The following is a 14763-nucleotide window of genomic DNA, read 5'->3' on the forward strand; positions in this document are numbered from 1 at the left end:
TATTATTACGTCCCGTGTATTACTGCTGTGAGGCGCTATGTACCTGGGTGGCATTATATAAATAAAGATATACATACTTACATACATAATAGATTGTTAGGAATTTATTTGTATGAAAAAGGAATATGTTCTCGCTCAGCTCCCACTCTGCTCCCGCTCTGCTGCTTCTTATTCGCGTTGAGCAGAGTCATTTTTACAAAGAGTACATAGAAATAAACTGTGTTTAGAACGGCAGAGCAGGGGTGGCCAACTCCAGTCCTCATGGGCTACCAACAGGTCGGGTTTTCAGGGTATTCCTGATTCAGCACAGGTGGTTCAATCAGTCCCTTCTTCGACTGTGCCACTGATTGAGCCACCTGTGCTGAAGCATGGATATCCTGAAAACCTGACCTGTTGGTGGCCTTTGAGCACTGGAGTTGGCCTCTCCTGCTGAAGTACTAAATATATATTTTTTAAAACAGGGGCATTGGAACAATGTGTTACAGTGAGGGGTGAGCTCCGGCACCTGACGATGTCGATGTTTTATGCTCCGAAACGCCCAGGGTATTACTTACAATATGTCGCGGTGATGTATCTGGAAAATGTTGAGCGCTGTCGCATTTGCGTTCAATTTAAAAAAAAGCATTTTTCCTGTCGAAAGCATGACATATTTATGAAGTGTTGTAGAATTTGGTGCATGCTGGGCAAAAAAAATGACTTACGGGACGAAGAAAACCAACGCAGAAAGCTGCCATGAAAAGTAACGCAAGCCGTCCATTTCTTAATACATAGACTTGCGCCGATATGCAAATATAACTCCCCCCTAACTCCTCCCACTCGCTCCAGCAATCCCTAGTTTTGTGACAAACGGACGCAGACATACACGCCAATAGGATGAACACAGAGATGCTGCCTGGTGCAGGTATATACAATGAGGTGGAAAAGTACCCGGGCGCCATCTCTATGTGGTGTAGGTGTGAGTCAGTAAATGAATAAAGGTGTAATACAGCCTTGTTGGAATGCGTGTCTTCTTGTGATGCCCTCCTGGGACTCGGACCCCAGCAGGATCTATCCAGGACCCTTAGTAGCAATGGAACACAGACAAAATGGGGGAGCACAGTAAGAGAGAAAGTGTGTTTAAAGAAGGCAAATCTTAATTTCTTAGCTGGTGACCAGTGGGGTGAAGTCACCCCAGTTGATTCACCAGCTAGAGGATGGACTCAGTGAAAGGGAAAATACATAAATGTATAGAAATATAAATCGCTTACACGGCCTTGTGTAAGTGCTATTACATCAAGGTATCTTTTGCTTCCGGCTCGTCCTTACGATGTGATTATCTTCTTGATTGTCGTCGTCTCGCACTGGTTTGTGGATGTTTCTCTACTTCTCACTGCAAACTTGGCTTCTTCCTACTCGAGGTCTCCCTCTCACAGAAAGAAAGCAGTTAAATCGATGTAAATAATATACAAGCATAGGCTGAGGTAAGGGGAGGTAATGGGAGAATTATAGGTTAATATCTATCACTCACACGGGCTAATGTGAGTGTCCTCCCGTACAGATATCTTGATATTACCTCTTCCAAGTCTCTGGTGATAAATCACTAGGAGACTCCCAAAATGGAGTCTAAAGATGCTTTGCATCAGATCTGTCTATTTGAGGCAATTGCAAAGCATCTTTAGACTTTTTGATCTCAAGATATCTGTACGTGAGGACCCTCACATTAGCCCGTGTGAGTGATAGATATTAACCTATAATTCTCCCATTACCTCCCCTTACCTCAGCCTATGCTTGTATATTATTTACATCGATTTAACTGCTTTCTTTCTGTGAGAGGGAGACCTCGAGTAGGAAGAAGCCAAGTTTGCAGTGAGAAGTAGAGAAACATCCACGAACCAGTGCGAGACGACGACAATCAAGAAGATAATCACATCGTAAGGACGAGCCGGAAGCAAAAGATACCTTGATGTAATAGCACTTGCACAAGGCCGTGTAAGCGATTTATATTTCTATACATTTATGTATTTTCCTTTTCACTGAGTCCATCCTCTAGCAGGTGAATCAACTGGGGTGACTTCACCACACTGGCCACCAGCTAAGAAATTAAGATTTGCCTTCCTTAAACACACTTTCTCTCTTACTGTGCTCCCCCATTTGTCTGGTGCAGGTGTGTATCAGTGTGAGTTGTGGCAGAATTGTGCTAGGTTGAGCCTGTGCGTAGAATGTCCATTGCTGTAGGTTCTTACAGAGGCCGCCCGGCCTTCCTTCCAGAGCCAACGGTTTCTTCAATGTCCTGCTCATAAGACCAAAGACATTTGTGCCTTGCACTGCATGACATTTAGGAAACTGGATCAAACGAAACACTCTCTGTATTAAGCGTCTGAATGAGAACCGTGGTGTTATTTTACAAGCACTATGCATTCATTTACACGCTCTAACTTTAAAGGCCTGAAATAGTACGATCCATTTTTTGGTCAGATACTGGCCTTTTTTTGCATTCTGAAGCTATATGTTCCAAGTAAACCGCTGTGACTAACGTGTGTACCTAACTACCTGCTGTTTAGTGATATTCACAAAGGTCTGTTATTCGGCATTGAATTGAAATCGTGACTACTCTTTCCTTAAGCAACGGGAGGAACAGCTGATTCACATTCAAGAAACTATTGATGAATGGCTGAAGGTACAAGCTCAGTGGCTTTACCTAGAGCCCATCTTTTCCTCCGAGGACATCATGCAGCAAATGCCTGAAGAAGGACGTCTTTTCCAGACGGTAGATAGAAACTGGAGGGAAATCATGAAACATTGTGCCAAGGACCCAAAGGTAATCAATGTGGCATCGAGCACCACAAATTATTCCATGTTCATATTGATATGTGCATATAAAATTAGCTTCCAGCAGCGCTTGGTGGTGTCTTGGACTAAAAGGACACCTTTATATCACTGTTCAAATATTTACAGTATGTCTTATTTGCACCATGCTTTACATCTTCCTAGATGATTGTACATTAGTCTTGCCCTTAACTAGCATTTCAGGCACACTTTAGCTATGCAATACAGTCTTCCCCATTCAGAAAGACTTCTGGATAGCATACAGTGTGCACTTTCTGTTGAGAACTGAGATGGCAAAGTGTTGGTTCTGTACCACAGAAAGATGGGAAAGAGGCGCACAGTGTCACGGGGATTTGTTCACGACAATGTGTTATTAGGACACTGTTTGCTTGCAATCTGAACTAAAGTGCGGCTTCGGAAAGTTCAAGCAAAGGGAATAGCTACGCATGAAAATGAAGAAGTCCTCTGGAGTTTGCTGCAGCGCCTACAATGACTGACGCTCTGCTTATTTGGAACACTCACTGCATTGATAGACTCTCGCGTTTCTCTTCTCCCTTGAGAAACATATCCATCACATGGTCACAAGCAGGGCTGCTAATGGTAGTACACCCTTAGCTGGCATAAGGGTATCAATACATTAAAAGTGACGACCCTCCGATTGTAGTTCCCCCTGCGATTTTAAGGTTCTATGCCTTAATTGTTCTTATGACCCATGATTTCTTAACTATCTGCCAGATTCCTTTCTCTACAAAATACTTTGTAAAAAGGTGCTTTCTTTCTCTGTTTTTGGTCTACACTGCATGTGTTAAATATTGTTCACTTTTCTACATTCCAGGTACTCAATGCAACATCCTTAACAGGGCTTTTGGTGAAGCTCCAGGACGGCAACGTGCTCCTGGATAAAATCATGAAGGGTTTGAATGCTTATCTAGAGAAGAAGAGGCTTTTCTTTCCGCGGTAGGGTTTCTGCTTTTTCTTCCTATGGGTCTCAATACTTCTAATCATAGCGCTGCCAGAGTGTGTGTGTGTGTGTGTGTGTGTACCAGGACCTTATTAATAATAATAATTAGAAAACACTGTGACATTAATACATAGAAAACATCCAAAATTGTCTTGTAACATTTAAATAATACCGGAAAAGCTGAATTTCCTGAACTTCACCATACGCTCTAGTAGCAGCCCTGCTCTCTCCCTGCTCTCTCCCTGCTCAGGGAAATCTCCTGGGGCCCCGAAGCCGGCCAGGTCATTATATCCAGAGAGATAATACCGGTATACACATACATGTCCAGAGAGATAATACTGTATACACATACACGCCCAGAGAGGTAATACCGGTATACACATACACGCCCAGAGAGGTAATACTGGTATACACATACATGTCCAGAGAGGTAATACCGGTATACACATACACGCCCAGAGAGGTAATACCGGTATACACATACACGCCCAGAGAGGTAATACCGGTATACACATACACGCCCAGAGAGGTAATACCGGTATACACATACACGCCCAGAGAGGTAATACTGGTATACACATACATGTCCAGAGAGGTAATACCGGTATACACATACACGCCCAGAGAGGTAATACTGGTATACACATACACGCCCAGAGAGGTAATACCGGTATACACATACATATCCAGAGAGATAATACTGTATACACATACACGCCCAGAGAGATAATACTGGTATACACATACACGCCCAGAGAGGTAATACCGGTATACACATACACACCCAGAGAGGTAATACTGGTATACACATACACACCCAGAGAGGTAATACCGGTATACACATACACGCCCAGAGAGGTAATACCGGTATACACATACACACACAGAGAGGTAATACCGGTATACACATACACGCCCAGAGAGGTAATACCGGTATACACATACACGCCCAGAGAGGTAATACCGGTATACACACACACGCCCAGAGAGGTAATACCGGTATACACATACATGTCCAGAGAGATAATACTGTATACACATACATGTCCAGAGAGATAATACCGGTATACACATACACGCCCAGAGACATAATACTGTATACACATACATGTCCAGAGAGATAATACCGGTATACACATACACGCCCAGAGACATAATACTGGTATACACATTCATGTCCAGAGAGGTAATACCAGACACATACACAGCCATAATTACCTCTAATTTTACTGATCAGTGTGTCCAAATACAGGACAGTCCTGTTCAATAATGGATACCTGGGAACCCTACGATGGGTATATGTACAATTATTAAGCTGCAGTAACATTCAAACAAGAACCTGTAGAATATTATATTGTAAAACGTTGATGTATATAGAAATGCTATTGATCTTTTATTTGTAGTTTTTTCTTCCTGTCCAATGACGAAATGCTCGAGATCTTGTCAGAGACCAAGGATCCCCAGCGAGTTCAGCCACATTTAAAGAAGTGCTTTGAAGGCATTGCTAAACTGGAGTTCCTTCCCAATCTGGATATCAAAGCAATGTATAGCACGGAAGCGGAAAGGGTGGAGCTAATTCAAACCATTTCAACGTCAGAAGCTCGAGGTGCCGTGGAAAAGTGGCTCATCCAAGTGGAAGACATCATGTTGAGGAGCGTACATGATGTTATAGCTCAGTCAAGAATGGTATGATTTTATTTATTTAAACCAATGATTCCTCCTAAATGAATAGTTTTTCCCACCCAGAATCTGTTCAGGGGAACCCCGCAGAGCTGAACGGTGCTATTCTAATCCCCAGCTACTCCCTGGTTCTCAAGATAATGACCATGTCCCTTTTGGAAAACCAATACGACGGTTATCCAAGCCTCACTCCGATGGGCCAATAGAAAGCCGCACTGTCATCAGAGCATGACATGGCAGCTTGCTATTGGATGACCACGGTTTCATTTTGCTGGCACATAAAAAGGTAAATATTTTTTCCCAGCGCTAGGAATAGTGTTTCAAAAATGTAAATGCAAAACGGGGGGATTGCTGCTATAAAACAGCATTTGGTGTTGGGTGTAGAACATGCCTCCTGTGTACTCAATGTAGAAGATGTACTTTTTAATGATGCTGGGGAATGTTTTTCACTTCTCCTTGGAGAAAATGGCACTCAAAGTAGCACAACCATTCCCAGATAGCCACCCGCTTTTTGTCTTCACGTAGTGCGGTACTTTCCCATGTGGGCTTTTTATCCACAATACTAACAAACATGACTGTCCTTCCTCAGAGCAGTATTTTTGTCTCTATACGGAGAGAGGGATTGGGAGGTATGTCGGCTGAGAGTAGGGATCAGCATTTTAAGTTATTGCAGATCTCAAGGAAAAGGGGAGAAACAGAAGTGCACTGAGGTAAGTAAACAATAAGTTTGTGTAGCATAGAAGGATAACATCGACACTTACAAGTGAGTAAAATAACTTTAGCGCCGATAATCGGGAATTTCCAAAAGTCGCACAATCGCTGGTAGCTGGCGAAATGGGCCGCATATCCACCTCGCCACAGTAGTCTCTACCGGATCCAGAAGCCGAGCATTCCTACGTAATCCGCGTTTTGTACCACAGTACTTCATTCGCTGACAAACTTATGGCAAAATGCTTTGGGCCCTCCTTCTTTAAGTAATAGGAGGTTTTGCATTGTTAAATGTAAACCATTATGGTATCTTTTGTTCTCCTCTCACATTAGGCCTATCCTGAAACTTCAAGGAAAGACTGGGTGAGGGAATGGCCAGGCCAGGTGGTGCTCTGCGTCTCCCAGATGTATTGGACCAGTGAAGTGCATGAGGCTTTACATAGTGGGCCAGAGGTACGACCCACTTCTTTCATACAGTGCTTAAACTGAACAACCATACAGGTATACCCCGCTTTAAGGACACTCACTTTAAGTACACTCGCGAGTAAGTACATATCGCCCAATAGTCAAACGGCAGCTCACGCATGCGCCTGTCAGCACGTTCTGAACAGCAAAGTTGAACTCCCTACCTGCACCGAAGCTGTGCACAAGCGGGGAGACTATAGGGCCTGTTACACATGCGTTATTTACATCAGTTATGCACTTATATGATGATTGCAGTACAGTACATACATCGATAAGTGGAAAAAAGGTAGTGCTTCACTTTAAGTACATTTTCACTTTACATACATGCTCCGGTCCCATTGCTTACGTTAATGCGGGGTATGCCTGTATCCTCCTGCAGCCCCATACCATACAAATCCCATACTCTTTATGGTTTTAGCACATGTAACCACGTTAAAATGGATTTGAAGCAAAAAGGTGACACTGTGTGTTTATTTGCATGTCATTTCCCAGAATCCCTGGCTGCAGCGGAAGCACTGCATGCTAAGAGATAATGGGGAAAAGCAGGGTTGCAGACCTGTCTGAGACATGTGAATGTGCTCACAATTTATACTTTTATCACATATAACAAAAGACAGGGCTATATACTACTAATTAAATGAAATCGCATTACTATTCAGAGCGCTCTTGTGCATGTTTTTGGTTAATTGTGTCACAATTCATTTCATCTAGGGCTTAAAGAATTACTCCGAGAAACTGCAGCGTCAGCTTAACGACATTGTTGAACTTGTAAGAGGCAAATTGTCTAAACAAACACGAACCACGCTGGGTGCGTTAGTCACCATTGATGTACACGCCCGAGATGTTGTCATGGAAATGATTGAAAAAGGCATGTTTTGGTTTGTTTTTCTCCTTATATTATCAGAAAAAACACACATGGGTAAGATGGAAATACCTGGAATTTTTTCAGATTTTCTTTTGCGATCTACTAACATTGCTTTGCAGTAGCAGAGCTGTGTGAGAGTAATAGTTTATATATCTCTGTCCTTTACAGGTGATTTTTAGCGTACATTTAATATCTTGCAGAGCGGCCTGCTCGGGGTTCGGAGTTTCACATCATGCCTTTGCTTCCCTAGGAGTTTCACATGAGACGGACTTTCAGTGGCTGGCCCAGCTGAGATATTACTGGGAGAATGAGAACGCTCGTGTGCGCATCATCAACTGCGATGTGAAATACGCCTATGAGTATCTGGGCAATTCCCCACGGCTCGTCATTACTCCCCTCACAGACAGATGTTACCGCACTTTGGTACGTTGCTCATCTGCTTCTCCCTTTTAAGAGTTCCAGTTTGGTCAAACCGAAAGAAACGCTGGTTCCCCGGAGTAGTTTTGGGTGGTTTTGTGAAGCGATACAAATAGCTTTGGTTCATCGCAACCTCAATGAAAGTCTAAGCTGAGAAGTCAGCAATTAACACCTCGGTGCTGGAGAAGCGAACAACACGTTGCAGAGTGACACATTGCAGCCACCATTAGAATGGCAAAGAAGGGTGGGGGGCCGTGTTGATAATTTCTTCCACGCAATAACACAGGAGGGAGAGGGAGTAGCGGGTATGATGCCTTTTACTGGACCAACAAGTAGTTGATATGTTACAAGGTTGGAACCTCCCAGGTTGGGGATAGGACCTGATGAAGGACCCTGAGCGGTTCGGAATCTTGTAAAATATGAACTAGTTGTTGGTCCAATAAAGTGTATCATACCCCCTTACTCACCGCTCCCTGTCCCTCCGTTGTTACTCCATTAGAGCTGACATAATTAACACTACACTTGGCATTACCTTAGGTCTCATCTGAGCAGGGCGGCAGCACGCTGGTGGAACCTGGAGAACCTGTATTCATGTCTTTAAAACACAATCTCCACAAATGAATTGCACATCTTCTGACAGCAGCGAGATGTACAATAGGACTTCAATGGAAGCAGACAATATACCAGATCTTTTAGGGAAAAGCTCAGCATGTTCTAGAAATGGGGAAACTCGCGGCATTTATAAACAACTCTGCGAAAAGATCTGGAATCCATGGATAAGGGCTTTCCCAGAAGATACATTGAGAATTGAAGATATAAAAATGTAAAGATATAAAAAATTTAGAGCAGGTTTTTATAGAACATTCCAAGGTTACAAATCAAAGTCCAATGTGAGGTCCAGAAAAATTACTAGGACTACTACCACTAGTGTCTCTTGCCACCCCCCCCCCCATATCCCATATATATATATATATATATATATATATATATACAGTATATATTTTTTTATTATTATTACTGTTAAGTATTATTTCTACTGTTATTTTGTATTATTGCTGTTGTATATGTTAGAAAAACTTCGACAATGTAATATTCAGGAATCAGGTTTGCAGTTCAAATCAGCTGTCTTTATTTTTTTAATTAGCTCGGTAATTTAGCTAGGACACCACATACAAAATAGTAGCAAGTATCTAAGAAGGCAGGGGCTTATGCCTACTTTTTATACCCTTAGATCAAAGAGATATAAATCACTGTCTCAGCTAACTCGCTTTGGCCAACTAAATGATGTACTTGTTTTTCTGTTATTGTACCTTATTTTAAGAACATTAGGAATTTACAAAAACAAGTCTTATCATTACAATGTGTGTCATACTGCTTGATTTCAAGTTGTCCCTGATACCAGTAACATTGTGTACTATTAGTTTCAAACTACCCACAAGATTCCTTATGAGAAAACTAATTGAAAACATCTTAACCTATTGAGTGCTGAATATATACAAAAACTTGTGATCAAACTTACCAGAGTGCTGTCTCCTGATCTCGTGCTTCAAACGGTATCGCATGGTTTATTATTGCTTTATGGGACAAGCACCCAATTTTTTCTACTTGCAAGTGGAGTGCCGGCTGCTTCTGTGGATTATATATATATATATATATATATATATATATATATATATATATATTGCTATCCTACTAAATATAGATACTATATAGGTATATAATAATAATATATCAGTGTACTGTCGATTTAATTATGTTGGTTCTATTATCCCCCTCTCACCCTTTTTTTTTGTTCTGTATCCACCCCCTGCCCTGAATATAACTGAAACACAAATACAAATTGTTTGGGGGAAAGAACACACACAATTTCCATGGATGCTCCTCGGGTCTCTCTAGCCCTGCAGTGATTAGCTCTGTAAAAAAAAAAAATAAGACTGAGATTGATCAGTTCTTCATGCAAAGCATCTATCTGTGTATTCAGTAGCTACCTGAGCGTGTGTGCTGTTTCCATGTATGTTGTTCATATTAAAGCCCTCTGTATTTCTTTGTTAGATTGGAGCCTTTTTTCTAAGTCTCGGGGGAGCCCCTGAGGGTCCTGCGGGCACAGGAAAAACAGAGACCACCAAGGACTTGGCCAAAGCTCTCGCTGTGCAGTGTGTGGTTTTCAACTGCTCTGACGGTCTTGATTACATAGCCATGTCAAAGGTACTGCACGAGTAACTCACGTATCTACCCCTGAGCGTGCTGACAGAGCACCTCCGCGTATCTACCCCTGAGCGTGCTGACAGAGCACCTCCGCGTATCTACCCCTGAGCGTGCTGACAGAGCACCTCCGCGTATCTACCCCTGAGCGTGCTGACAGAGCACCTCCGCGTATCTACCCCTGAGCGTGCTGACAGAGCACCTCCGCGAGAAAGCAAACTGTCCAGAAATGAAAGTAAAGATACGGAAAAGTAACAATTAAAGTAACTTTGTTTTCTTTTGAAGATTTTAAAGCTCTTTAAATCTACCATTTCTTCTAATTGTAAGTCTCATGTTGTAGTCACAGTACCCATTTCTGGCTTATCCCGTGTGTTACTATTTAAAAGCAGACCGTACATATTGGTTTACAATATGCTATGTATTTTTACAAGGCCTCCGATATTTAATCCAGTTAGCTTTGTAGAAAATATTCTCTTCTCTAGATCCTTTCCTTATCATTACTGAATTAACGTTTTATGGAATCCATAAGGTAAATTGAGCATTAAAGATCTAAACAAGCACTGCAAATTGTATTATTGTATTGTATGTCTTTATTTATATAGCGCCACTAATGTACATAGCGCTTCACAGCAGTAATACATGTGGTAATCATATAAATAACAAATAATATAAATAACAGATCATGGGAATAAGTGCTTCAGACATAAAAGTAACATTAAGGAAGAGGAGTCCCTGCCCCGAGGAGCTTACAATCTAATTGGTAGGTAGGGAGAACGTACAGAGACAGTAGGAGGGAGTTCTGGTAAGTGTATTATATACGCCCTATTTTAGATTTCTTTATGGATTATACCCAACAGAGAACCATTAATGACAAGGAATATAATAGAATTAACATTACACAATGAAATCACTCCCTATGTGGTTTTTTTTTTTTGTTTTTGTTTCCTGTAGTTTTTCAAAGGCTTGGCATCCTCGGGGGCTTGGGCCTGTTTTGATGAGTTTAACCGTATCGAATTGGAGGTGCTGTCTGTAGTGGCCCAGCAGATCCTCTGCATCCAGAGAGCCATCCAGATGAAGATGGACGTATTCAACTTTGAAGGGACTGAGCTGAAGCTCAACCCAAACTGCTTTGTAGCCATCACCATGAATCCCGGTTATGCCGGCCGTTCTGAACTGCCAGATAACCTCAAGGTAATATGTTTGAGGTAATAGCTCGCATACGGTAACACATACTCTGTTTCAAAATAAGTGTTTTTTTTTTTTTTTTATATAACTTGTATTTTTATTTTTGTGAAAATACAGCATATATACATCTTATTTCCAGTACTGTGACATGCATTATTCATATCTCTTATGTATGGTAGCTGAACATAAACATTGTCATCAAAACAAAATAAGTGTTTTTAACTGAATTAAGGTATCATACAATAGTAGCTAATATCATATAGTAATGGTTACTGTGCTATATTGCAGAGGGTCTCATCCCTAGTCCTCAATGACCACTAACAGTGCAGGTTTTAAGCATTTCGCGGCTTGAGCACAGGGGGTCAGTCGAAATTATTGGGCCCCCTGTACTACGGAGAGGTCAGCCTTAAAGCTGCAGACCAAGCAATATCTTACATGTTTCTTTTTTTAATAAATCAGTTCTGTACTATGAGAAAATACTTGTAACATTTTTTTTAAACAACTGAATGACATTTTTAATGTATTATAATGTAACAAGCATTTTATATTTCTATAGCAAACATTTACAAAGTCACATCCCCTTCCTCTTCTGAAACAGGCTCTCGCACACCCCTTTTTGAGCCCTGCCCCCTCTCTAGCAGTGCGCCAATTGTATCTAGTGACTGCCTGGTCACATGATCTTCCCCACAGAACTTTGCATCTTTGGTCCTCTTCTGCTGCACTGACAGCCATTTAGGGAAGCCCGAGCCGAATCTTCGCTGATCGATCACAGGAGAACGAATCGATCTACAACTTAAATAATTAATTATCACTGTGTGGATTGTATTAATGCACATATTCAAGGGGGGGGGGGGAAGGGAAACGGCAGCTTGGACTGCTGCTTTAGAACCTGCTCTGTTAGTGGTCCCAGGGGACGGGCGCTGGGAACGTGTTAGTGGTCCCAGGGGACGGGCGCTGGGAACGTGTTAGTGGTCCCAGGGGACGGGCGCTGGGAACGTGTTAGTGGTCCCAGGGGACGGGCGCTGGGAACGTGTTAGTTGTCCCAGGGGACGGGCGCTGGGAACGTGTTAGTTGTCCCAGGGGACGGGCGCTGGGAACGTGTTAGTGGTCCCAGGGGACGGGCGCTGGGAACGTGTTAGTGGTCCCAGGGAACGGGCGCTGGGAACGTGTTAGTGGTCCCAGGGGACGGGCGCTGGGAACGTGTTAGTGGTCGCAGGGGACGGGCGCTGGGAACGTGTTAGTGGTCCCAGGGGACGGGCGCTGGGAACGTCGGCTCTAGAGATTTACCTCATATATTTTTCATTGACATAAAATGTTTGTTTTTACAATTTATATAGCACACAATTGTCAGGTAAGACATTTGCAGCTATAAATGAAAGAGATTGTTTTCTTTTAAAGAGGGGATGTGTAATGTCTCTGTGACTCTGTAATGTCTCTCTGTAAGTAAGTATAGATATAGGATAAAGTATCTGCTGTCTAAATTTAGCATAGGTTGAACTTGATGGGCGTACGTCTTTTTTCAACCTCATCTACTATGTAACTATGTAACTATGTAACTATGTGACTCAAGTGTGCTCCATAAATAGATTGAATCCCAAAAAAGCTAATTCCCTCAGTTTTGCAACTTCCCCTGTTCTGTCACTCTCATATTCTGCAACCTTCTAGTGTCTTTGCAATCAGTATATTGTGTTTGTTTTATCCCAGCACGCTGATAAAAACAAGATGCACATTCCCTTAGTACCGAATTGAAATAAATAAATAACTGCCACGACTATGTCTGTTTTCTCAAGTATTATGTGGAATATACATCCATTATAATGTGTCACATTCTCTGTTGGTTTTGCGCTTGGCTCAGTGTTTCCTGTAATTTTGCGTTTCAGGTTCTTTTTCGCACTGTGGCCATGATGGTTCCCAACTATGCCCTTATAGCTGAGATCTCCCTCTACTCTTACGGGTTCCTTCATGCTAAGCCGCTCTCCGTGAAGATTGTGATGACCTACAGACTATGTTCAGAGCAGCTTTCTTCTCAGTTCCATTATGACTACGGCATGCGGGCAGTCAAGGCGGTGTTAGTGGCAGCTGGCAACTTGAAATTGAAATTCCCAAAGGAAAATGAAGATATACTTGTGAGTTTTCCACTAATATTTTTCTTTAATTAGTCATATGCAAAAACGAGATACATATGTTACTGAGTAAATTCTTTCGTTTCCTGGTACTTAGACTTTCTGTTTGACATCTATATGCCTTATTTTATATTACATGTCTTATATCTCTACCTTTTGCCATCATTTAGCTTCTTCGCTCCATTAAGGATGTAAATGAGCCCAAGTTTTTGTCGCATGATATTCCCCTGTTTAATGGGATCACCAGTGACCTGTTTCCGGGTGTTCATCTTCCAGAAGCAGACTACAAGGTAACAGGCTTCCTCAGCAGCATTGTGGCTTCCCACGCTGTCTTGCTAATAATTTTTGTGTGTGTTTTATGTTGACAAAAAGAGATATACCTGATTATTTATACAAAATCCCGGATGCACAGGTAAGGTAAAGAAACGTAAACGTGTAAATAATGTGTTAATTGATTTGCTACTAGAGTGATCCATACTGCACTGCAGGGCAATACATTCAAGGCTTCTTTAGCAATAAGTGGTTTAGTACTGGTTAATAAATAAATGGTTTAGTATTGGTTAATAAATAAATGGTTTAGAATGAGTTAATAAATAAATGGTTTAGAATTAGTTAATAAATTAATGGTTTAGTATTAGTTAATAAATAAATGGCTTAATATTGCAGCAAAATAAACCAATGAGAGCTTTAATTGTTGGGAATACCTTTTTAATTCGGACTAACAGAGTTAAGTAATAATCCCAGCAGGGCGGCATTAGCACTGCAGGCCTGAGGCAAAGGCTCAAAATTGGTCCAAATCTTGCACGTTAACCCTTTGTGTGCCCTGGGTCATGGCTACTATGTCACGGGGTCTGGCACCCTGGGCGCACTTTAAGTAGAAACCACGTCCCACAAAAATGCTGTGTTTTTAGGGAGCTCAGGACGCAGGATCTGAAGTGATGGTGGACGGAAGGAGGATGACTCCTCCCCTTCCATTTTGTTGTCCGTGACGGCGTGATCACGTGACCCCTTTGAAGAGCCGTCACGTGATCGCGAGTGCCGGAGGGGCCGCGGCACTCGGGGGGTTAATAGTCATAATGCCAGGAATTTTCGACTGCAAAATTTCAATTCTGTCCTTCTGGGGCCTTTACTATTGCCCTCCTGGCCTACTGTAATATCTCTCCCTTCCCCCCCAACCCACTCCGTTCCTCCCCCAACCCACTCCGTCCCCCCACCCCCCATCGGAGAGAATAGAGGGGGGGAGGGGAGAGATATTACGGTAGGCCAGGAGGGCAATAGTAAAATGCTGCAGCTGATTGGCGAGATGGCAAAAATTCCGGGCATTACGGACTACTAATGCCCCAAATTTTGAG

General features: G+C 42.3%; 1 protein-coding gene across 1 annotated transcript in view; it reads left to right on the top strand.

Annotated features, from left to right (window-relative positions):
• The window catches only part of DNAH12 (dynein axonemal heavy chain 12), an 86620-nt gene that overhangs the window by 22634 nt on the left and 49223 nt on the right, over window positions 1–14763 (top strand). The window contains 10 exon segments of the mRNA XM_075574834.1: window positions 2603–2797; window positions 3641–3762; window positions 5170–5452; window positions 6488–6607; window positions 7331–7487; window positions 7735–7907; window positions 9954–10106; window positions 11055–11294; window positions 13169–13414; window positions 13582–13701. Of these exon segments, the coding sequence (XP_075430949.1) occupies window positions 2603–2797; window positions 3641–3762; window positions 5170–5452; window positions 6488–6607; window positions 7331–7487; window positions 7735–7907; window positions 9954–10106; window positions 11055–11294; window positions 13169–13414; window positions 13582–13701 (1809 nt within the window).

Source organism: Ascaphus truei, chromosome 17 (assembly GCF_040206685.1).
Source record: "Ascaphus truei isolate aAscTru1 chromosome 17, aAscTru1.hap1, whole genome shotgun sequence".
NCBI classification, from domain to species: domain Eukaryota; kingdom Metazoa; phylum Chordata; class Amphibia; order Anura; family Ascaphidae; genus Ascaphus; species Ascaphus truei.